This window comes from Electrophorus electricus, chromosome 5, assembly GCF_041902795.1.
Source record: "Electrophorus electricus isolate QZ-2024a chromosome 5, ASM4190279v1, whole genome shotgun sequence".
Lineage (NCBI taxonomy): Eukaryota > Metazoa > Chordata > Actinopteri > Gymnotiformes > Gymnotidae > Electrophorus > Electrophorus electricus.
This window is the reverse complement of record NC_137501.1, coordinates 28,688,917-28,712,165: the sequence shown is the minus strand read 5'-3', so window position 1 is coordinate 28,712,165 and position 23,249 is coordinate 28,688,917. Positions and strand designations below refer to the sequence as shown.

The 23,249-nt window shown below is 43.2% G+C and overlaps 2 protein-coding genes across 5 annotated transcripts in view; one reads left to right on the top strand and one right to left on the bottom strand.

Moving 5' to 3' along the window:
* The window catches only part of lrba (LPS-responsive vesicle trafficking, beach and anchor containing), a 194,282-nt gene extending 176,684 nt beyond the window's left edge, over positions 1 to 17,598 (bottom strand). For 3 of the 4 annotated variants that reach the window (XM_035530261.2, XM_035530262.2, XM_035530264.2), the window contains exon 1: positions 15,057 to 17,598. In XM_035530261.2, coding sequence (XP_035386154.2) covers positions 15,057 to 15,188 — 132 coding nt within the window. In that variant the 5' untranslated portion in view covers positions 15,189 to 17,598. The remainder of the gene's footprint in view (positions 1 to 15,056) is intronic. The other variant, XM_035530263.2, reaches the window with a different exon arrangement.
* Positions 17,599 to 20,216: 2,618 nt separating this feature from the next.
* Positions 20,217 to 23,012, top strand: rps3a (ribosomal protein S3A). Its single transcript, XM_027017890.3, has 6 exons — positions 20,217 to 20,366; positions 20,635 to 20,738; positions 21,030 to 21,217; positions 21,795 to 22,003; positions 22,512 to 22,621; positions 22,838 to 23,012. Exons 1-6 carry the CDS (start codon positions 20,305 to 20,307, stop codon positions 22,963 to 22,965), a joined length of 801 nt encoding a protein of 266 aa, XP_026873691.1. The 5' UTR covers positions 20,217 to 20,304; the 3' UTR covers positions 22,966 to 23,012.
* Positions 23,013 to 23,249: the final 237 nt, after the last annotated feature.

Sequence of the window (23,249 nt, the reverse complement as noted above, 5' to 3'; positions counted from 1 at the left end):
TTAGAAAAGCTTCCCAGTCCAGACCCTCTCTCTTTATGTAACCTCTTCAGACAACACACCTGTCGGTACATTATGAATGATACAGTCCTCGGAGACCAACAACAGGCTGGGGGGTATCAGACACAGAATTCAGTCCCCAAACTTTCTACAGTAGTGCTGCCATCACACCAATTAAGAATTTACTCGCCCTTTGGAACATGTTTTCATTTGCATATCTGCATAATAGATGAAGTATTCAAATATCAATAGCCCCATATTTGCCCAACCCTACAGCAATAAAAAATATGCACAGATAAATAATTAGACAGACCACATGTTGTAATACATGACTGAACAATTTTCATATGTCAAATGAATACAAAAGCCCATCTGCAGTCAACATCCTGTGCCACTTTAAAACCTATATGAACGCTAAACATCTAAATTTAACACACAGATGTTAACGCCTGGGACTGTGCAGCCCTCGGCCCTCTGTATCGTCGCCCTGGGCACTGCACTGTACACTGTACTGACAGTCAAGTCAAGGTCAGTCTTCCAGAGAAATAGCCAGAGATGGACTTTGCACCCCCTGGGCAAAGTGACATAAAAACTGTCTCACTGCTGCCCTGTTTACCAGACTTCCATAGGGATGTGAGGTCCATAATTATATGAACATTACATGTCGTGTAATGAACAACAGAAGCACAAAAGCTGCTCCTAACTGACAATGTCAGGTAGCACTGTGCCAATCAGGACCCCAGAACGTCTCAGGTAAAGACTTGTTTTGACAGAGTCAAGGACAATCTCTCGGCTATTATGTTAACCTGAAACCTAAACATAAATATTTAGCTTCAAATGATCTTCAAATGATCCAAGTGGTGTCTTATGCATTACACATTATCTAAATATAGAACTCAGATTGCACACCGTCTCTAGACCTCACATTATTCCGCCTTAAATTTATAAAAAAATAAAAAATAAAATAAAATAGATAAACTTCAGCTCTCCATTGTACTTCCTGAAGCCCTTCACACCTCCCTCTTTCAGGAGAGGAGGATGTGTTCCAAGTTTTGAGGAGGCCGAGGGCACGCCCGGGTCACTCTGAGCTTATAAATCGCCTCCATTTCTGCGGAAGGGTGTGCTGGATTTCCTGAGCTCAGCTGACGTACCATGTCAGGCCCGAACCCTCTGTGCCGCCTGGCGCGGCGTTATCAGCCAGAACCGGGCCTTGCTCCTCACAGCCGCCAAATGCGTCCCGGGAGCCTAATCACGTCGTGGTTTGGGACGGATGCCGAAGGGGGAGGGGTTTGAAAAGGAAGGACAGAGCAGGACACAGGAAGTGGTCCGCTCTGGGACGGTTCACAGTAGAGAAAAGGAAAGCGGTAGATGCACTTCCTGTTTGAGCTAAAACTCCAGGCAGGACTAAGGCCATCACATGAAGTGCTATGTCGTTTCCAGCTGTGGAATTTAAAAAGGCTTTATGTGCGTTAAGCAGCCAACAGCACAACAGACAGAGAGGAGATAAATGTCAAAGTGTGTTTATTAAATTAGGTTATTGTGTTTGCTGTGGAGATTTTGCATAAAAGCCTGATTGGTATAAAGAAGGTATTATTCTGTCTGTCTCTGTATGTGTATGTGTGTGTGTGTGTGTGTGTGTGTGTAAAAATCTAATTCAAACTTTGGCAAAGGCAAGAGCCTCTTTCTCTCTCTCACTCACTCACTCTCACTGTTGTAGATGTGCACTACAACACACACACACACACACACACACACACACACACACACACACACACACACACACACACACACACACCTCAGTCAGTCAGTCAGTCTGATCTGTTTAGTCTCCTTATCGCATGGTTGATCCACAGCATCTCTCCTAACCTACAGCAGGCAAATCTCAGAGGGACTTTTAGCACAGTTTCAGTGACCCTCTAGTGTGCCCTTAGTGCCTCAAACAGGCAAGAGAATATTTCTATGCAGTAAGGGGCTGTAAAAATGCCTCCATGCACAAACATGCATCAATATTGGTATGTTACAATCAATTTGAAAAGCTGACTACGATGTCTAATAAAGTATGCCAGATTTTTTTTGGCCAACCATTTTCAACAAAAGCCTATTGATCGACCTGCAGGGTTTACTTTTTGGGTACATTATTGACAGAGCAGCAACAATGAATCAAACACCTGTTATGACCAACGTCAGCCACTCAGTCCTGGAATTTAAAATAATTATGAATCATAGCAAAATAATCGAATTCAATCAAATCATGATGAAATTTGAGATTTCACGAATGCTCAATGAAACTGTTAAGTTCTTGATTGAAAATCGAGCCTATGACTGCCTGATGTCTACAATCCCACAGACATGACCAGTCGAGCTGGGTACCATGCCAAGTGACGCGAGACCTGTAACACAGCCCTTTTCAGGTCTCGCTTGCTTTGGGCTTTTCAGTTTTCAGCCTCATCTTCAGGTAGTAGGATACATGCCCAGGTCACCATCAAGGACATTCAACCGGTGAACGGACCAAATTCGGTACATCTTCTGTATTTATGTTCAACTACACTGTAACAGGGCCCCTGTGAACTGAAAATAAAAACAATTTCACGGTTTGTTAACTGTGTAAATTAATACAGTGCTTATATGTTGAAGAGGTCACAAATTTTTGCTTTAACAAAATGATAATATTTGAAGAAAATTCCAACTTCTAAAACAGGCCTAAGTTGCCTATTAAAAGTGCTTGCTTGAGGATGCTGAAGGCACGGGGCACACGTGTGCACATGATCAGGATGAGAAAAACCCTGGCATGAAACACCTGGAGACTTACATATGGTTCACCCAACGTAGATGAATACAGCCATGAGTTCAAGCTGACACTCTGCATCTTAAACATGTGCTCAAATGGCACCCAGGTCTTTGGCTCACACACCCCAGTAACAGCATTAATTACATAACCTGGACCAAACAAGAACCGTAGCTGTTCTGCTAAGCGCGATGAACAGCTCAGGATGTTTTTACTCCGAGTGCTAAGTCATCTATGCACAAGCCCTGGCAGCATGAGAGAACTGTAGCAGTCTCGATCCTCCTTGCAGAAGACACCGATTTCCTGCAGTTCTGCAAACCTCTGCCACACAACAACGCAGAACAAAGCGTGTGACCCAGCACGCGTGCCTGCACCGCAACAGGCAAAGATGAAAAGACCCAAAATGCATCAGTAGGCACTTCCGCCCCATGCCAGCTGCTCACTAAAATAAGACTAAAGTTCTAAAGTAAGTTAGAAAAGAGACACACGCAGAACAACACGCACAGGGCTGGTGTGAGCCCAACGCAGCAAGTTACCATTTTCTGAACGTGACTTTGCCGATGTATCTTTGACATATGATGACAGGCCCTTCGCAATCATATGGCAAGATAATTATGTGTACTTAAGCTACTGTAACAGTCATTACAGGTTTAGCTTACATCTCCACAGCTTTGGCTATGAGCCCACAGCAACATGTTTTTGTTATTTGACATTACAACACAGAAATCTCAAATCGGTCTCAAGTGAAGTTCCTATCTAGCTCTAAACATCCTTTAGTTGACAGGAATTCCTGTTTGTTTTAGAGATTTTTGCTAGGGTTTTTTTTTTCTTCTTAATTTGCAGGTTGTTATTTTGGTTTCTGTTTTACTGATTAGTCTTGAAGAGGGTGCAGTGGGCTCTCTGCTTCCTGAGATTGAGTGTGTGTGGCAAAAGGCACCAGATCAAGTTTCCACCCTGCCTCTACGTTCCATCACCACCACTGCTTAGGGTTAAAAGCACTGGAATTATTGAGAAAGGACCCTTTTTGGAAAGTCTGACGCTGCAGTGAGGAATCATTGTGAGTTAGGACTAACTGATGCATTTCTCTCTCTGTGAATTACATTGCCATACTTTTCCCAGGCAACAGCTTATATGATTGTAAACTAGTAGGCTGTTAGTTTCACGGCTTGCAAAGCGCAACTGGTTCTTTGGGCTACTGACTTTTTGCTTCTTATTGCCAGAGCTGTGGAATCAAGGTAAGAAACCTCTGAACTGCTTCTCAGGTTTCCAGTCCAAGACCTTTTCAAGGGTCAAGGTCACTGTAACTGTGTTACTTCAAACAAACTGAAATTAGTTTCACCAAAAAACATCAGCAAACAACAACAACAACAAGAAGAACCACCAACTGAGATCTCAGCTTGGGGTGAACACAGTGCATGCGGGTGATGGGAATTCCACAGAATGTTCTCCAGCTCCCTCACTCTGTTTCTTGGTACATATGGCTGCTCAGCCATTTTTCTAGAACATTCCATGGCAACGGTTTTGCGCTGTGTGTGTTGCTCTTTTAATTGGTGTGAAAGGTTCAATTTTGAAGGAATTGAATCACAGACCGTAGGCTGAAGTAAAAGACGCTGAAGCACGTTAGTGTTGGATTGAGTCTCTTACCTTGGCACAGAACACACGTACGCTGACTACACAAACATATCGATTCATCTTCCGTTGCCATAACTTCAAAGCCGCACAAGGTGAAAGCAGGTACTTAGTAACTCATTTATGAATCTCCAGAGTGAAACAGCAGATGACCATATGGTGCTGAGATGCATAATGAATTATGCTGAAGACAGGTCTCTAACTCCAGTGACCAAGCACAAACTAAAGGCACAGCAGAGCAGAGCTACAGGCACGAACTCAGCCAAAACACTGTAACCTGCACTACTTATCTGCAAAGAGAACGCAAGTGTGGATTAACACGGTCACAAAATGAACAAAGGGAATCATAAATGATATTCCATACATGTAACTGGCACCGTTAATGGTATATAAACTTAATTTAGCACCATTTTGTGATGGAGAGGAAATTATATTTTCCATGACAAAAAGTAGTAGGTCAAATGATATTACACCTACATCCCTCTAGTCACACACACACACACACGCACGCACGCACGCACGCACGCACGTGCAAGGAAAGACATCAGGCATCCCTTCCAAGCCATTCAAAATGGATAGCACACCCGACTAACCAGACCTGACGCCCACACCACCAGTTAACCGTGGCGAGACTTTTTGGACAATTATGAAGCAGACAAGTAACGCAGGAAAGAAAAGAAAAAAATAATAATCTATGTTTATCACATGCCCCTCCACCTACTGGCGAGCCTATGAATATTTATAAAAGCACATTACTCTTCTTTTGTTAATTGGGCAATAATAACCAGCCATAGCGTCAGCATTTCTCTGTAAAATATTGCTTTAGTGTGTCTCAGGCTGTGAAAAAATGTTTACGTGGAAGAACCTCTCTCTCCTGGATGTGCATATACCCCTCAGAGGCCTTAGTGAGAGAGGTTTCCTCTACAAAGACAGACACATGTCTTAAGCCTCATTACAGACGTGTATGTGAATGTTCACACAGTGTAGGTTTATTCAGGTATTTCTCCAAACTTTCTCTTACGTAACATCCTGTGACCTTTAAAACCTGTTCTGCAGATTGTGTGTAAGGGTTGCATTCACAGCTTCCAGGAATGGTGAAATGATGTAATAACACCCCCCCACACACACACAAACCCACACCCTGCCAACTTTTTTCTATCATGAGCCAGATTTCATGTTTCACAGCAGCTAAATGCTGCAAACTAACGAGGTGGCAACTGATTCAATTCAATACTTCCAGAGCGGCACTGTGTGATGGTCCCCCACCCACTGTGGTGACTAAGTGTGTAGGGTAAGAAAGTAAGACGCTTGCTCCTGCACTACTGGCTATGATGGGCAAACGGGTGGCACAGGATCAAAGACACAACCAGAGAAACCAAATGGCCATTCCAACAAATTTATACGTTCAATAAATTAGTTTAAAATGTTCAGATGTACAATAAAAACTGGCTTGAGGGTAAGAACTATTTTCAATTATTTTCAATTGCCAAAAGCAGATAAAAGCAATTATATCTACTTAATATCCAAAACAGCTACAACATTTCACTCCACCTTTGTTCTGTTTGTTGACTCAGATGTTAAATTCTTACAAACATGACCAACATGAGGTCTGATCCTAAATAAGATCTCGTAATCTGATGCTTGCCAAGGGCTACAAAATCCAGGCTAAAAAGTAATCCTCTCATAGCAAACATGTGCAGTTAGACTGAAGGGGTCTGAGGAGGAGGAGGTCCTACAAAAATAGCCCCGCCCCCAACCCCAAAAATCAGTTCAGTGGGCATACAGGAGGGCCTGTGCAATAACACACACTGCCAGCAGCCCTGCAGGCAGTGCAAGTCCTTCTGTTCAACCCATCAGGATGCACTATTGGGTTCATTACCGACAACTGCAGGAGACTGGAAGGCTGAGAGATTTCGCAGTACTGTCAAGACCGATAAGAGGTCTGACTAAGCCCTAACCGCGACTGCAGGTGTGCGTGTGTGTGTGTGTGTGTTGGGATCATACAGTTACATATCTGCACTTTTACACAACTACCCACAGGGGGATTTGTTATAAACAACTGGCATTCAGAGAAGGAGGGTACTGCTGGGAGCAAAAGTAGAAAAAGGAAGGAAGAAAAAAAAAAAAAAAAAAAAGACAAGACCAAGGCCAAAAAAACAAGTAAAGGAAAATAAGAGCTAAAATAAGAAGAGCAAAAGAAGACTGAAAATAGAGTACGAGAGAAATAGAAAAATGGGGGAGAGAGAGAAAGAGAGAGAGAGAGAGCACGAGAGAGAGAGAGAGAGAGAGAGATGCACAAAAGTCAAAGAAATAACGAAGTATGTAAAGATACATAAAGGCCAGGCAGTACCAAACAGCTCTTGACAGCAGGGTTTTATAATTCAGTAATTCCACACCAACCTACAGATCGTCGTTCAGATTATTCCACATGGCTTTTAATCCTGCATCATATTACGAAATCACGAAAGGAATAATTAGCCAGATCACCTCCGTTAATCTCAAAAAAGGGGATTTACTCACTTCAAGCATAAAGGTGAAAAGAAGATGCTATTTTAATGTATTTTAAAGTAAATATACTAACAAAATTGTGGTCTGCCTGTAAAGAAGATTGAGTAGAGTATGGGTACCTACTAAAATGGCCACTCAGAAATTGAAAGTGTCCCCCCCAAGGCTAGTGGGCCTGCTTTAGGAGAATGCTTAAGGTCTCCAGCACTCAAATGGTGTTTTTAAATTAAAAACCTAAAATTAAAAATTAAAACCCTGTGGGAAAAAAAAGTGAATGGTGCATTCTAATTTTTTTATCGTACAAGTTTGACTGGTGGGTAAAGTCTCAGGCATTTTTAGTATTTACACCACAATGCCGACAACTTGTTTTAGAACAAACTGAAGATTCTCCATTATAAGCCATTTTATTATTACAATACAGCTTTATTACTAGGATACTAGTAGACCATTAAAGAAAATATTTGATATTTCATTCCTGCTTCATTCAAACATTCAAATGTTCTTTACTCTGTTGTCTGACAGAGGTGACCTTGCTGAAGCCAAAACAAAGGACCATCTAATCCTACAAACCTGATCTGCTCCAATGTGGCTTTGGCATTGCAGGTCACACTGGCAACTGCTAGTCCTGTGTATCAGCAGTCACACGCATGTGCTGCACATTTAGAGTCATCAGATTCATCTGGGTTACAAATAACAAACAGATTGTTCCCACATGTGCCAATGCAAACTAATATGCTCCCAAAATACGGCAGATCTTTACATCTGGGGGAAAAAAAACTGCTTGCATAAGTATTCAAGCACTTCAGAACCATGTTTGTTGAACTTTAAATCTGTTAAGTTTCTACCACAGTTTTGGATTTAAATTTTCCCCTACTCTTCCTGGCAGATTTGCTCCAAGTTGGATAGATGATGCGATTTTTAAATAGCTCCACACTTCCTCAATTGACTTGAGATTTGAACTTTGACTTGGCCACTGGTGTTTTTTTCCTTTGGCCTCGTGTTGGTATCACCGTTCTGTTTCAGTTCCTCGAAAGCCTTATTCTTTTAGCAGACCGAGGAAGGTTGTGTTGCAGCATCTCCTTGTATTTTGCATCCATCCACCCATCCATACAGATGCCCAATCCCTGATGAGGGAAAGCACTCCCACAACATGATGCTGCCGCTCGCACACTTCACTGTTGGCATGGAGTTTCCTGCTAAGTGGGCAGTGTTAGCATTGCACCTCACATGGCATGTTGAACTGTCTCTCCTCGGACAACAAAACCTTACGTACTTTTTATCCATATTTTGATGCTTTTGGCTAAAACCCCAAAATGCTTGGCCTCTCTGCGGCTTCCCTCACTAGTTCCGTTCTGTCTCTGGCTCTTAGCGTTAAGGGACGGCTTTATCTGGGCCGTGTCTTAAGGGGGGTGTGATTCGGCTTCCATTTCCTCACAATCCATCCTACAGTGCTCGCTGGGATATTATTCTGTAGCTTTTTGTTCTATTGGGCATGTCTATATATCTATATATATTTTCATAGTTTTCCTTTGGGTTCAAAGTCTGGCATATGCCACTTAACTTAAGCAGGTGCGGAAATGGTTAACCGTTTCAATGATTCACAGGTAGAGGCCAACTGTAAGCTAATTATCTTCGTTAGGGTATTATCCTTCATCTGCGGAAACTTGGAGCCACAAACTGCACAGGAGTTGAATATTAATATACAAACAGCATTTTTCCATTTGTAACTTCTGTCACAAAATAAATAAAACCAATATCCGTTTAGATGATTACCTCTAAAAAATCAAATACGACAGCACAAGAATGGTTGAACGCTTTTGTAAACCACTGGTATGTCTTACACCGTCACACTGTGAAAGGTCCGTGGATTTTTGCAGTCAGATTCATAAACCTGTACTCCACCATCAACAATTCTGCCAGTTCAGACTAGTTTCCATCCTAATTGTGCTTTAAGAAGGAAACAGGAGCCCTTGGTCATCGTTATTGTTGGGCGTTTAACTGTCTCTGCATATTTATGCAGAGCACGAGAATGAGGGCAATCAGCATGAACCTGGACGGCTATCTGATTCAACATAGTGAAATCCTGCTTCACCAGCCATTAGATCATCTCCAGGCTATCGCTGTCCCTAGCCCTCACACACACACACACACACACACACCCTGAAATCATAAACATGCGCACACACAAACGCACGCACGCATGCATACATATGTACACAGAAATATTTAAAAAATGAGTGTGACAAACACGCTAACACCCATCTCCCTCTCTATCTCTCACTGCACGACATCAGTTCGGTGATGTCATTCCCAGAGACTCTCACAGAAGAAACCTGGAAAACACAAGTTAAAGAGATTTCATCCTCCCAACAAATCACCGCAGGAGGACAAACAGGGAGCAGTTGCACATAATTCAAATACAAAATAACATGCTGTAAACAGCAGACAAAACTGTAACTGTAAGACAGCAGCAGGGATGCTTCAATCTCATATTTATTAAAGGCAATATTAAAAAGATAAGCTAGTGAAAAAACGATACCAAGCTAACAGGTTAGTTCACTTAGCTCATGATAAGTTTAGGATTTAAACCTTATCATCATCAGCAAAAATGGCTTTAAGAAGCCTAAGATACTAGGATATAAATAATGCATCCCAAAGCTGGTGTTGCTGTGTTAGTGAAATTTGACATCCTGTCAGACTTTGGCACTCCAATGCCAATCTAAAGGGTCACAAGTTCACTGCTGGACCTTGACATGGGGATCTTCTGGTCGAAAAAGTTCACATTAAACTACTCTACTGAGCAATAAACATGCATGTTTTTCTTTATGTGATGATGCTGGCCCCTGCACATTAAGTGAAGACAGACGGTCTACAAGACTAGCTCTGCGATTTGCCTTGGAAACGCAGCCTGAAACTTTTGCGTTCACCCAAGGAGCAGTGCAATGTGCGTTTCCAGAAAACACAGCGAAATCCGGAATTATTGGGTTTCACCCTGTGACCCAAACAGCCCGACTTTCACAATGTACCCGGAACCAGAAAACAGAGCCAAGAGCAAAGCGAACTGTGCAAAAACACAACTACACCAACGTCATCTGCATTTAAACAACACTTATAAACTTAGACGCAAGTTCATCATTAATAAAGTCTTTTGATGTGCAGTGGCTTGTTTAAGCATGGTGTTGAAACCTGCGACTGAATGCAGTGCAGCTCAGCATACTGGCTTCTGACACTTCTATAAACTCTATTATCTTTTCGTTTAAAATTAGTGAGAGCTTGCCCTAATTGGTCAACATTTAACGGAAAGGAAAGTTGAATGTGCTGTGGTTTAACAAGCTGGAAGCTAAAGACAGGGTTCACACAAAGAGCACTGGCCTCAGTGAAATACCTAGTAGTACGTCTGCTGTTTATGGCTGTTGTGAAGTCTCATTTGGTGCACTGCTGCATGGTGGCGTCTCCCAGTGTTGGAAGGCTAAAGCAAGTGTCAGCTGCTGCCCTGAGAAAGCAAATATCCAATCCAAAAGAAAATCTCAGTCCCCGTCTATGTACTGAACAATCACACACACAGACACACACAAGGACAAAGAATGTCCTATGCAAGTAAGCAAGCTCTCAGACAGAAAGGCACACACACACGCACACAAGCATGCATGCACACACACACACACACACACACACACACACACACACACCGAAATGAGTCCCAACGCCGAAGGCTGATCTAACTGTTTATAAACCTTAGCATGTATTTCTAACCATGTTGGTGTTTGGTAACGTGTTGCTAATTATCAATGCCATTGATTATAATTTCAGCCAAAAAACTATTTTGTGCAGCAGCTGAATATTCCTCTCTTGAACACAGCACAGGGACATTGTGTGCAGTGTGCGATGGTGACGGCGAGTTGGGATGCTTTTAAACGCTTAAAGAGGACCAGCAGAGAAATCAACGAAGAAGCAGTCTGCTGATTGGCAGTTAAAAGAGGAAGAGGATAAAATTTCAATCAACTGTCAGATTAGAGGGCTGTGTTGTTTCAAGCGTGTGCCCAGGGACAAAGAGGGTGTGTGTGTGTGTGTGTGTGTGTGTGTGTGTGTGTGTGTCACACTATCGCAAGAGGGGACAGATCCAATGTTGCTATTTAAGGCAACCGGAGATGCTCTACTTTGGAGCAGCTCATTCCTCCACTGACAGCCAGCCTCAAAGAAAACCCTCTCCATCCACACACACCTGCAAAACAAAGACTGGAAAAAAGGACCCAGTACTCCTACCATGTGGAAAGCGATAAAAATATACCCCTCTGTTGGAAACATCCAGACAAGCCTGTCACAATTCTCAGGGAAGGAAGCTTATGTCCACTTTTGCTCATCAGATCTTAGCATGCATGGTTAGATCTTTTTAGCCACACTATGACACATGATTTTCATGCGTTCGGTGTAGTAATCGCATCTAAGCCTGTAGGATGCAGACCCTGATCCGTAATTGTGTGAACAGGGATTGCATCACAATAGGTACTTAAAATACCAATACATGGCTCTACCTCCATGGTCTTTTGTTCTGATTACATTAACATTTACGGCATTTAGCTGACACTTTTATCCAAAGCGACCTACAATTACGACTGAGTACAACTTGAGCAATTGAGGGTTAAGGGCCTTGCTGAGGGACCCAAGAGTGGACACTGCTTGAACCAACAACCGTCTGATACCACTACCCCGGTTACAATCAATTAATCAATTTCATATCAAAGTTGATATTTAAATTGAATATAAAGTCTCAAAATCTACTGTTATAATATAGTTCTATACTTTAGAAGGAAATCACAATTTAAATTGCAATCATAACATCGGGCTAGATTTAAAGTTGGTTATCCCCAGTCATTTGCCCTAGCATAACCATGGTGTTTATCAGAGAACACACAAAGCAAAAATAAAAGTGACCAAACTGACCACCGGTCAGCAGCAAGTGTGATCTACACCCAGATCCTGCATTCATTTGAGGGTTAGAGGTGTCAGTTACAAGCCCCTGCCTCTCTCCTTTGGTAACTCAACACAGAAGAAGGCATCAAAAATTGATTAACCCCGAGGGGGGGTGGCTGACGTGGCAATTCTCTAAAGGAGTCAAACAGCCAAAGAAGCTTGGCTTGTGTTTTCACCGCAACCCAAGCAGAACTCATTTCACCGTGCCAAGCTAAGGTAAAGCTAAGGCAGCTACCAGGGCAGTCTTTCTCTGCTGCAGACTGGCTGCACCACTCAAACAACACAACTGGTGAGCATCAGGAAGCTCACTCATGTCCCCTTGTTCTAAAAATTGAGTCCATACATCAGCTTTAAAGGCATGTGCAAAGCACAAGTAGAGGAAAATGAGTGTTCTTGCGGTGGGAGGATCATTTACCACAGGACAAGGCACGAGACAAAAACCAGTCACCTGTTCCCACAGTCTCTAGAGTAACTATCAAAGGTCAGAGGCCTATTTGCAGAGCCGTTGCTTTAGGCAATGTGCAGCCCTCCTGCCAAATCATCTCAACCCTCCAGAGAAGAAGTGAATTGGACACAGGTTCTAGAACACGGTTGAATGAGGTTCTAGAACACGGTTGAATGAGGTTCTAGAACACGGTTGAATGAGGTTCTAGAACACGGTTGAATGAGGTTCTAGAACACGGTTGAATGAGGTTCTAGAGCAAACGTGCGTTAGAGAGACTAGGTAGGACGTTTGTTTTCTGTGAACCCCAAACTGCAGGACACGTGGGGATTTGTGTTTCTCTTCTGGAAAAATTATTCATCCATTGACCTTGGGGAAAAAATTGTGTGAATCATCGGTCAAATGACTATAAATTGCCCACTACAGTGAGAAGTGCAAGCCACTGCAATAAATCAAATTACGAGAGCGTGCAATAGAGAAAGCATGAGAAAAAGAGAGGAGGAGACAGAGGGAGAGAGATACACAAAGTGGAAACAGTATGAACGAGAGAGAGAGACCGACCAAGAGAGACCAGGGAAACGAACACAAAGAGACATGAACAGCAGCAGAATTTAAAAAGGCACTGGACTCTCTCCCTGGTTTAGGTAGCATTACCCTACATACGCCATACTGTGGAGATACAGCTACTGCACAGGGCTGAGATTAACAGCGGTCGCAATAATGATGGCCGAACATTTATGAAATCTCATCAATTACGCACAGCATAGCTGATTAATAATACAAAAACCAGAACTATAAATTCTAACTATAAATGTATCATTATTAGATATTAAAGGTTATTATTATTATTATTATATTTAATTGTGACAAGAGCTCGTCATGCTAATGGGAACACACAAAAGCAGATTTTCTAAGATCTAAATATTCGCAAACCTCCAAAGTAGAGAGACCTTGTAACTCCTGCTGGAAACTCTGAAATTGAAAGGTTAAATCTCCTTACTGCTCTGCTCAGCAAGCCACACTGACAAAAAAATAAATAAATCTAAAACCAACTCAGCTTAAAACTGATATCTGTCTCTAAAGCACCCTTGAGTTTGAAAAAGGTGCTTTATAAATGAAATTATTATTATTAATAATGATAAAACTGAAGGATTGTTCTAGAACTCAAGATTTATTAAGACTTTTGACTTTGCTCCAGAGCAAAACCTGAATGGATGAAGTTCTTTCCTTATCAAGAGCAAGCTTGATGTAACAGGTCATACTGTTTTCAGCAGCAAGGTTAATATAAACACAGAAACACATGCTTCATTCATTGAAAGTGTGTGTGTGTGTGTGTGTGTGTGTGTGTGTGTGTGTGTGTGTGTACTGTGGAAACTGAGGATGATCTTTCCTTCCCCTCTCTCTCTCTCTCTCTCTCTCCCCCCCCCTCTCTCTCTCTCTCCATTATGTTGCCACAGTGACAAAGCAGTTTAGCGGGTTGTCCCTCCCTCCCTCCCTCCCTCCCTCCGTCCCTCCGTCCGTCCGTCCGTCCCTCCCTCCCTCCCTCCCTCCCTCCCTCCCTCCGTCCGTCCGTCCGTCCGTCCGTCCCACGCCACAACCCTCAGCTCTGCATCCGTGCATGTCACTCCTCTCCTCATACTTCCTTATTGCTCTCATTCACACACAGGACAAAAGTCTCAATGTCATATAGCAACAGATCACTCGCAACTGGCCTCCACCACAGGCAAAGTGTGTGTGTGTGTGTGTGTGTGTGTGTGTGTGTGTGTGTGTGTCCTCGCTCTCGACATCTGCAAGCACTTGTGCAGGTGAGGTAAGGAAGAAAACCACCAAGCCATTTCCCACAACGCACCAACATTGAGCTCCTTGTCACACTCCGGTTGACGTGTTCAGGGGGAGTCTGAGACAAAAGACTACACAGTGTTTCCCTGGACTAGTCAGCTCTGACCTTAAGTGCAAACTGCTAACTGGTGGCAACAAAACCATAGAGTGAGACAGCATACCCTAAAATAATCCACCAGACGATGATTCCAATTTAAAATAAACGTTTAAATTGACGTATAATTGCAGATTATACATGAAAAAAAAACATTATTATCTGATTTCTTAACTGTGCAGTTTGCCGCTGTGGAATTTTACATTACACGTTACAATGTAATAATCCATTCATCTTCAAGACAACTGAACACTATTTCCAGATTAGGAGCCCATTTCTTCATAGTTTGAGGTCTGTGAAACAAACGTGGTTTCTCAAATCAAAAACAGTGGTTTCCTGAATGCACATCGACATCTCAGATTTCAACGATACAAGAATTTGAAGCTGGCCACCCATGTGATAAGGCCATCAAAAACTGTCCAGAAACCACAACCTCACAAGAAACACTTCCGAACCTTGCGTCTCTTCTTTGAAAACGTTACCACATCGCATCGCATTTAAAGATGATGCATTGGGTTCGTTTCGGAAAACGAAGTCCACATACACTCTACTGGATCAGACCAACTGAAAGACTTTCATAGTACCAAACTGCACAACTCCCTTGTACCACAACGTTAAAGAGTTAGCAGCTGTAATCTAATCTTAGGATACAAGAATCTTCCTGCTTCTTATAACGTCGCTTGCTAGGAGTGCCAAAACAAAACAAAAAAAGCTTTTTTGTATAAACCGAAACAGGTGGCCTCGTCTTAGCACGCACGTGTTTATTTATAATGGACCCCAAACGATCCTCTTACCAGGTTGAAGACGGTCTCCACGATGTCCCGGTTGGGAACTTCTCCGACTTCCACAAGGCCGGCAAGCACGGCGAACTTCATCCGAATTCCCCTGACGGGTATGGCGGCCGCCCTCTCGCCCTCGCTAGCCATCGCTGAGGGAAGGGCAGGTAGCAGGGGCAGGTAGCAGAGACAGGTGGCAGGGGCAGGTAAGGGCACCTGTTCAGCCCGCGACGCCGCAGAGTTCACGGGAATAACCGAGCGGCTGCGCGCTCTGCTTCGGCTAGGCGGACAAACACGACAGCGCCCGCGACAGCCGGTCCCCCATCCACACGCGACTCCGACGGCTTCACCGGGGGCTCACGCGGACGCTTTCATTCGGCGCGAGCGGCGACGCCGGAGCTGTCACGCAATATCCACGCGGGCAAGAACTTGACGAGTCACGAAGCGAAAGAAACAACGTTGCCAAAATGTGTCCCAACGCGAAAACACTTCCTCGCCAGACGGAGCCCCGCTAACGGCAACAAAGAAATAGCCAGTGTCGGTGTTTGTCCTTGTTTACACACAGGAAACTACGGCTCTGTGCTTCAGCACTGGGAGCCGCTAAAGGCGACAGGTAGGCAGGATCCCGGGGCTTTAAGACACTCCGGGTCCCACCCCGGCTCCGGCTGTCCTCGTCCGAAGATTAGAGTCCTGCTGGAGCTCTTCCGAAGCTGCGACGCTCCCCTGGGTTGTTGTTTTTTTTAGCGACAACCGACTTACAGCGCCATCTCTTCCTGAATTCACCTCCTGCTAACAGCTCCACTCCGCCATGACAGTGAGGTAGCCTCTGAAGCAGAGCTGCGCATGCGTAGTGCGGAGCCAGCGAGGCGAGCGGGTCGGTTCAGGTGTGTCTCAGGTAGACGCTGCGCGCGCACTCCCCTGAGACCGCAGTGACGGAGGATGATATTGTGACGCTCATATAATGCTAATGGACTTATGAAGTTTATTAATTGTAATAAGGTTTGGGGGCTTTTTTTTGTGTCAGAAAAAGAGAGGATGAAGGACGACAGAAAGGTTTGCTTAACGTAGTGTCTTGGACACTGAGAAATAGAAAGGTTACATTGCACATGGATTTGTTTGTTAGGTTTTGGATAAACTGTGTTTCTGCGTTTGGAAAATGATGTAGTCTGATTTGACAAACAAAACGGGTTTATACCAGAAACAGAACCCGCAGTCTGTTTATTTTTCTCATTTGATCATGAATTGTTTAACGCGTGGATTATACAGCAGTTTAACTCGTACGCTTTCATGCCTCGTGCAAATGTGGGGCGTGTCTCGAGCGTTCCGTGCGTTGCCACAGAGACGACGCTGAGGGGCTCGAGGCATGCGGAAACCCTGCAGAACACGAAGTAATTCTCACCGGAAAACGTGTTATAGACATTCTGGCTTGCTGACAAATGAACTTGTCGGTGTATTTTTTTTAATATATATAATATTGCGCACAACAATGCGCAATATTATATATATATATAAAAAATAATCCGAAGAAGGTTAATTAATTCTCCCATGATCTTGTCACTCCAGACAGATCTCCATGGTGTGTAGAATGTTTTAAAGAATCTTTTGAGATGAAATTCCTGCAGAAGCTCGTGAATACAAATATGCCTTAAACGATAACTGTGCCACTTGGAAAACTCTATTGTGTATATTATGTCTATATTACACTCACTTCCCTGTTATCTTCCCAAACAAGCCTAACTTAGCCAGTTGATGATGATGAATGTGTTAAAGAGGAAGCAAACTTGTTGACCTTGGTTTGTTGACTCCCTGCACCACCTATCATTCACTGGCTATGTGCAAGTACAGTATGGTCTGAACCACCCTCCAGATTTAACGGTATATGCACCCTGGTGTATTTATTCCCTTCTGTGAGAAACAAATATAGTACAAGTGCTAACATCATGTTCGCACACTGAAGCACTGATAAAACAAGCACACAGACTCTAATCTGTTTCTAAACACTGAGAGCACACATGACCCAGGTATCCCAGGCTGTATATATTAGCTAATGTTTGGTCTCACACGTTAGGAACTTTTGTTTCCTGGTCATATAATCACTAGATCATGTCTGTACCTTCTCAAAACAAGCAGATCAATATATTAATGATACTGCACTAAATCTAGGCAAAATCACAGCCAGCCGGTCAGAACACATGAGAATGATTTTGCAAAACCCACCGACGTTAGGCTACCTACTATCCAGTTGAGGCAGCACAAGTTCCCTAATAAATCCCGAATGCTGTACTGATGTTGCTGATCTTAGCACTGACCTCAAGGTCAGATGTCCTGTTTTTTTGTTTTTTCAAGTCTGGACTTATAGCAAAATTGTAGCATGAAGGTATGTCCATCTACAATGTTGTCGGAATCAAAGGGAGAATAGACAGAATCCATATTATCTGCCTTTGTTTATCTTATGGCCATTTAATTTGATCTCTCACTCTCTGTGTTGACATTACATTTGACCTACATATGATACATACGTTGTGCGCTACATGGCAGGTTTATGCTTAGCCCTGTTACTGTAATCTTTATTCTGTGCCATGGTACCAAGAGCTTCTGTGGCAGAACACACCAGGGTCAGAGGTCACAACACTCCTCTGCCACATGCTAGCGTGAGCCTCTAAGGTCTCATTCATCCACTCCGTTATCTCTCGCTCCTCCATTCTCTTCTTCTCTGCCCTGCTCTGTTTACATTCAACCTCTTTAGTTTGTACTTGGGAAGATGTTAGACTGTCACATGCTTTTGTTTTATAACCCATTTGTGCCATTTATGTAGAGTCAAGTTAGACTGGCTGCCCGATACTAGACTTATGCTGAAGGTGCCAACGTGAAGGTACTCCAAGTTCTCCTGACTCATTTTTGCCAAATATCTGTGCACGGAAAGCTTAACACTACAGGCTATTTGCATAAGTGCAATAATGTGTAATTGATTTCTCAATATGAGAAATGTGCCCTATGCAAATACATAAGATGTCATAGCATAATATACTTTGCAAATACATAAGGCTTCATAACAAAGCATGCATGCTATTTGCCACACACTCCTGGGGCTTACCTGGTATATATATATATATATATATATATATATATATATATATATATATATATATATATATATATATATAATAAAACATGTTAAAACATGATTCTCTGGAAGCTACAAACATATGTTCACTATGAAAGATATAGTCTGTAAATCATTAAGGACATCATCCGCAACGTTGATGTTTTAGTACTGAAAATGTGACCTGCAACTCTGCTGATTTTCCAAAGGGAAAGGTCCTCCGTGGTTCCTCAGAGACCTATGATGATGATGGTGTGTGTGTGTGTGTGTGTGTGTGTGTGTGATCTTTCACTCCCTCAGTGCTTAGCCCCTGGAGCCGTTGCCATGACGTCCACTTTGTCGACCTCGCAAATGGAACATAGCCAGAAAGAAGTGTCTAAATTCTGCACTGTGGAAGAGCACATCCGTTTGCTTTTGTTTTATAATTCATGTGCGCTGTTTACCTGGAGTCAAGTTTAAGATCACTTTAGGTCAGATCTAAGATTTCTGAAATTTATGCACAACCATTGGCTTCATTTATAATGTGTTCATGGTATTCAGTGTGATTAAACCCAGTTTTAGGCTTAAATCAAATCATTTTAGACTTATCAAAGTCATATGAAAGCAGATGGTAAGATTATATGAACTGCTTTCCACTTTTTCAGATGTTTCATTGACTGTTCACCAAGACAAAAATTAAAAATAGTTATTCTTAAAAGCCAGCTATGATCTGCAAAAACTGTATTTACTCTATAAAAACATTCATAATTATGTCAGCAAAGAATTAATGCGTTTAACATAGTATAACTACAACAAGTGATGGTTCAGCTTTAGTGACGTTCTGTCTCCAGTGAGATTTCTCAACATGGTTGATTGTGTCCCATGCACACACAAAGTACTTTCTAAAACATTTCAAGTAGATGTTGATGCTGTCGACATGCCTAAGGACTGGCCTAGCTCACTCCACAGGTCCACCTCCACGGCGCATTTGTTTAGTGTGCTTCTTGCCTCAATACACGTGAGTGAACTTCTCAAAAACCCTTCATGGATTTGCAAATGGGTGTGTTAGCAAAGGCAATGTACAATAGGACACTCCAGGACCAACAAGAAAACTGGTCTAACTGGAAAAAGCAGCTGGATCAATAGCCTTATCCATACAGTAGTTTGGGCAGGTCTATTTAATGTCTAGACTTACAGAGTACTAGGTACTGTCCACATAATTTATTTATTAATGTCTGTATAATTTATGTGGACAGTACTTAGTACTCTGTAAGTACTCTCGAACCCTAAACTACTACCTTTAAAACCAGTCTTCAACACAGAAATTAGGCACAGTTCTCTGAGGAATTAATAGTTCTGAAGAGGGGTACTAGGTTGTTGACCTTGCTGAATGTCACTGATTTTGGCCTTAGTATAATCAGAAAAGCAATAACAGCGCTGCTTATAGATTAAAGTTGAGATACTGAAACTGCGGTCTGTAACATGCAGAGTACTCGACTAACCTGCTTGGTCATTGCTGGCTATATGGGTGTCTTTACAGAATTAACAAATGGCTGGTAGCATTAAGATCTAGGCAAATAGTTCATAGGTTTAATTTAACTGTTATAAACAGCTATACATCAATAAAGTAGATTAAAGTAGATTTTATAAATAGCAAGACATCATAAAGATGAAATCCAATAAGAGATCTACACCACCAAAATGTGTTGAAATACTAAATGATTATATATATATATATATATATATATATATATATATATATATATGTGTGTGTGTGTGTGTGTGTGTGTGTGTGTGTGTGTGTGTGTGTGTGTGTGTGTTTAGGCAACTGACTTTTAACAGTATATATCTAATAATAATGTAATAACAATAATGAAAATGATCATTTCTAATACTTTTTTTCTATAAAACGCTGCAAATTCTCAGCTTGTTCTATTCTTTGTGTTAAAACGACGAGATCGACAAAGCACTGTGTATAATAACTATACAGTAACAAAATGCATCAAAACATACACATTAAAAGAGAACGTATTCTTTGGCGATTATTTGGTTTCACGTCACCACATTGACCACTAGATGGCGGTTTCAACTTCAATAACATCGCGAGGTTTCATTATTCTCAGTCTCGCTTTAACTCTCGCGGTATTTCCTTATTTCCTTCTCTTTCCCTCTCTGGGTTTCAACATGGCAGTCGGTAAAAACAAGAGGCTGACCAAAGGTGGCAAGAAGGGTGCCAAGAAGAAGATGTAAGTCACGCAATTTACACTCTGGGTTGTTGAACATGCTGTATGAAATGTCCGCGAACGTGTTTTTGGTTAAAACGGTGACCGATGGGGTGGATAATGGGAGGATTGTGTCGGCAATAGCTGTGTACTCGTTCATGACTATACCGCCTTTTCCCGTCGCAAATACCTCCAGTGTCCTCTATAAGGACTTATTTATCGGTTTACGTACGGACACTGGTTATGCCAAACGCTTCCTTTATGAGAGACGATTTGTTTTGCCGTGCTCCAGTGTCGACCCTTTCTCCAAGAAGGACTGGTACGATGTCAAAGCCCCAGCCATGTTTAACATCCGCAACCTGGGCAAGACCTTGGTCACCAGGACTCAGGGAACCAGTAAGTGGCGCATAAACATACATAAGCGTGTGCCTCGCCAGTGTGGGTTTAAGCAGGTATTTAAACGGGCTCAATGTTGCTCTCAATACTGCAATTATAGACGAGTTTTAGTGATTACGTACTATATGTAGTTGGATCAGTTGAATCTTTTTGTGGTTTGGGAATACGTGATGGTGATGGTCTCAAAGGAAGTTCACCCAGTTCAGCTCATGACATTCTTATAAATATCCAGACGTGTTTCAGGGAAGCTCCAGGTCGCTGGGCATGAACCATCTCCTATCCCTTGTTTAGGAATCGCCTCTGACGGTCTGAAGGGTCGTGTGTTCGAGGTGAGCCTTGCAGATTTGCAGAACGACGAGGTCGCCTTCCGCAAGTTTAAGCTCATCACTGAAGATGTGCAGGGCAAGAACTGTCTCACCAACTTCCATGGAATGGACCTAACCCGGGACAAAATGTGCTCCATGGTCAAGAAGTGGCAGGTGAGACTCCGTTTTTCTCTGCACCTGCTTGGTTTGTCTGCGCATGATGGAAGGTGAAGCTGCGTTAGTGTAGCTCCACCCGCCCTGCTTCACCCGCTACATGCCGGAACCACTGTGTACACTGAACCCAGTCAAGGGCAGTGCAATTTATAGTTTGTGCAGCTAAATTTGCCGCACTTGCTTTAATAATGGTTTGTCAGTGCGGTGTTGAGTGAGGTACTTGTTTTGATTATTTACATGGCTTTTGTACACGGTTTTCTTGTGGTTATAGCTGGCCATCTGTTGGCGTCTAGTTGACCTGTTTCTCCCAGCTGATTCATTTTCCCCCCAGCTGCATTGACCAGTTCCTCAGGCGTTACTTTCCTTAATCACTGTAGCCATTACAAACAGTTCACATTCTTCCTGTTAACAAATCCAGTCTTTGAAGGTTTTGCTTGCTAAATGACTGATCTAAGTGTAAATTGGCTCTCAGCGGTGCGTTGCAGTTTAATTGCGTTAGATTGGCGCTCATTCTTCTGTAACTACCGTCCTGGGTTTGCGCGTGGTGACTGCTGCTCACCCCTTCACTGCCCCCCAGACCATGATCGAAGCCCACGTGGACGTGAAGACCACGGATGGCTACCTGCTCCGTCTCTTCTGTGTGGGCTTCACCAAGAAACGCACCAACCAGATCAGGAAGACCTCCTACGCCCAACACCAGCAGGTCCGCCAGATCCGCAAGAAGATGATGGAGATCATGACCCGTGAGGTCCAGACCAATGACCTCAAGGAGGTGGTCAATAAACTGTGAGTAGCCTCTCGCATCGTAGCGGGCGTCTGTCGAGGCGGGCAAGAGATTACATGGGCCCAAGCGTGCCTTCCATGTTGCCTGCGAAGGAGAAGTGCCGAATAGAAATGTCGGAGGTCATTTAATTTTTGTGGATGAAATGGCTGAGAGTTCGTCTTGCATGTTGATGACTTGTCGTTACTGCAGAATAACCCTATGCAGTCTGCTTGGTTTTTAGTTTGTTCACCAGTGGTGTCGTTTCAGTTACTGACTACCACATTGGAGCCCTAAGCAGCTTGACTTTAAATTTCAGTTCCTTGGTGATCACTTGGTGCCAGATTTACTGTTTTATTCTTTGCTCCAATTGGCTGACTCTTGCACCATTATATCTGGGTTAGAGGTAAAAGATGCAGAAAGAAAATTCAGGGTGAACACCTTAAGGAAGTGTGTGTGGCCGGAGGTGTTGCATGGATAGCGGAATTGTGTGTATGTATTGCTGATGGTATGGTCTCCCTTTCTGCTCTGCAGGATTCCTGACAGCGTGGGGAAGGACATTGAGAAGGCCTGCCAGTCCATCTACCCCCTGCACGACGTCTACGTCAGGAAAGTCAAAATGTTGAAGAAGCCCAAGTTTGAGCGTGAGTGTGTCCTCTTTACGCATCGGTCACGCCTCTTCCTTTCTAGCCCCGTTCAGTTCCAGCTCGTGCCTCGTACACGTAATTCAGGTGATCTGGGGCTTTCTGAGCACACACGTTGCATCTTGGCTCCGTAGGCACACGGAGGAAGGCAGTCTGCCATGTCTCTATGGTGTGGTGCGTTTGAAATGGGACACCGACGTAGCTTTATGTTTGCAGTGGGTAAGCTGATGGAGCTGCATGGAGAAGGAAGCAGCAGTACCACTACCAAGCCAGCAGAGGGTGACACCGGGGCCAAGGTGGAGAGAGCTGATGGCTATGAGCCTCCCATTCAGGAGTCTGTCTGAAGCTTCTACCCGCAGCCAGAGTGAATAAAATGATGTACATTTGGAAACCCTTTGTGCAGTGGTGGTTTGTTGGGGTGTAGGGAAAATATATACTGGTCTGTGGTTCTTTTTATACGTCTCAGAATATTACAAATGCAATGGGGTTGTTTGATTTCTTAGAGGCCAGTCGGCTACCTTTCGTCTGACTGAGAGGTGCTGCTTTGTCGAACACCTTCCCGGTCTTAAGATGAGTTTGAATCTGAATCATTTTCACGGAGCAACATGGTGTGTTTGGGGGGGGGGGG

Coding starts and splice junctions, on each gene's coding strand:
- rps3a (XM_027017890.3), top strand. CDS start 20,305: ATGGCAGTCGGTAAAAACAAGAGGCTGACCAAAGGTGGCAAGAAGGGT. Junction 20,367..20,634: donor AAGGGTGCCAAGAAGAAGAT/GTAAGTCACGCA, acceptor GCCGTGCTCCAG/TGTCGACCCTTTCTCCAAGA. Junction 22,622..22,837: donor GAAGAAGCCCAAGTTTGAGC/GTGAGTGTGTCC, acceptor TTATGTTTGCAG/TGGGTAAGCTGATGGAGCTG.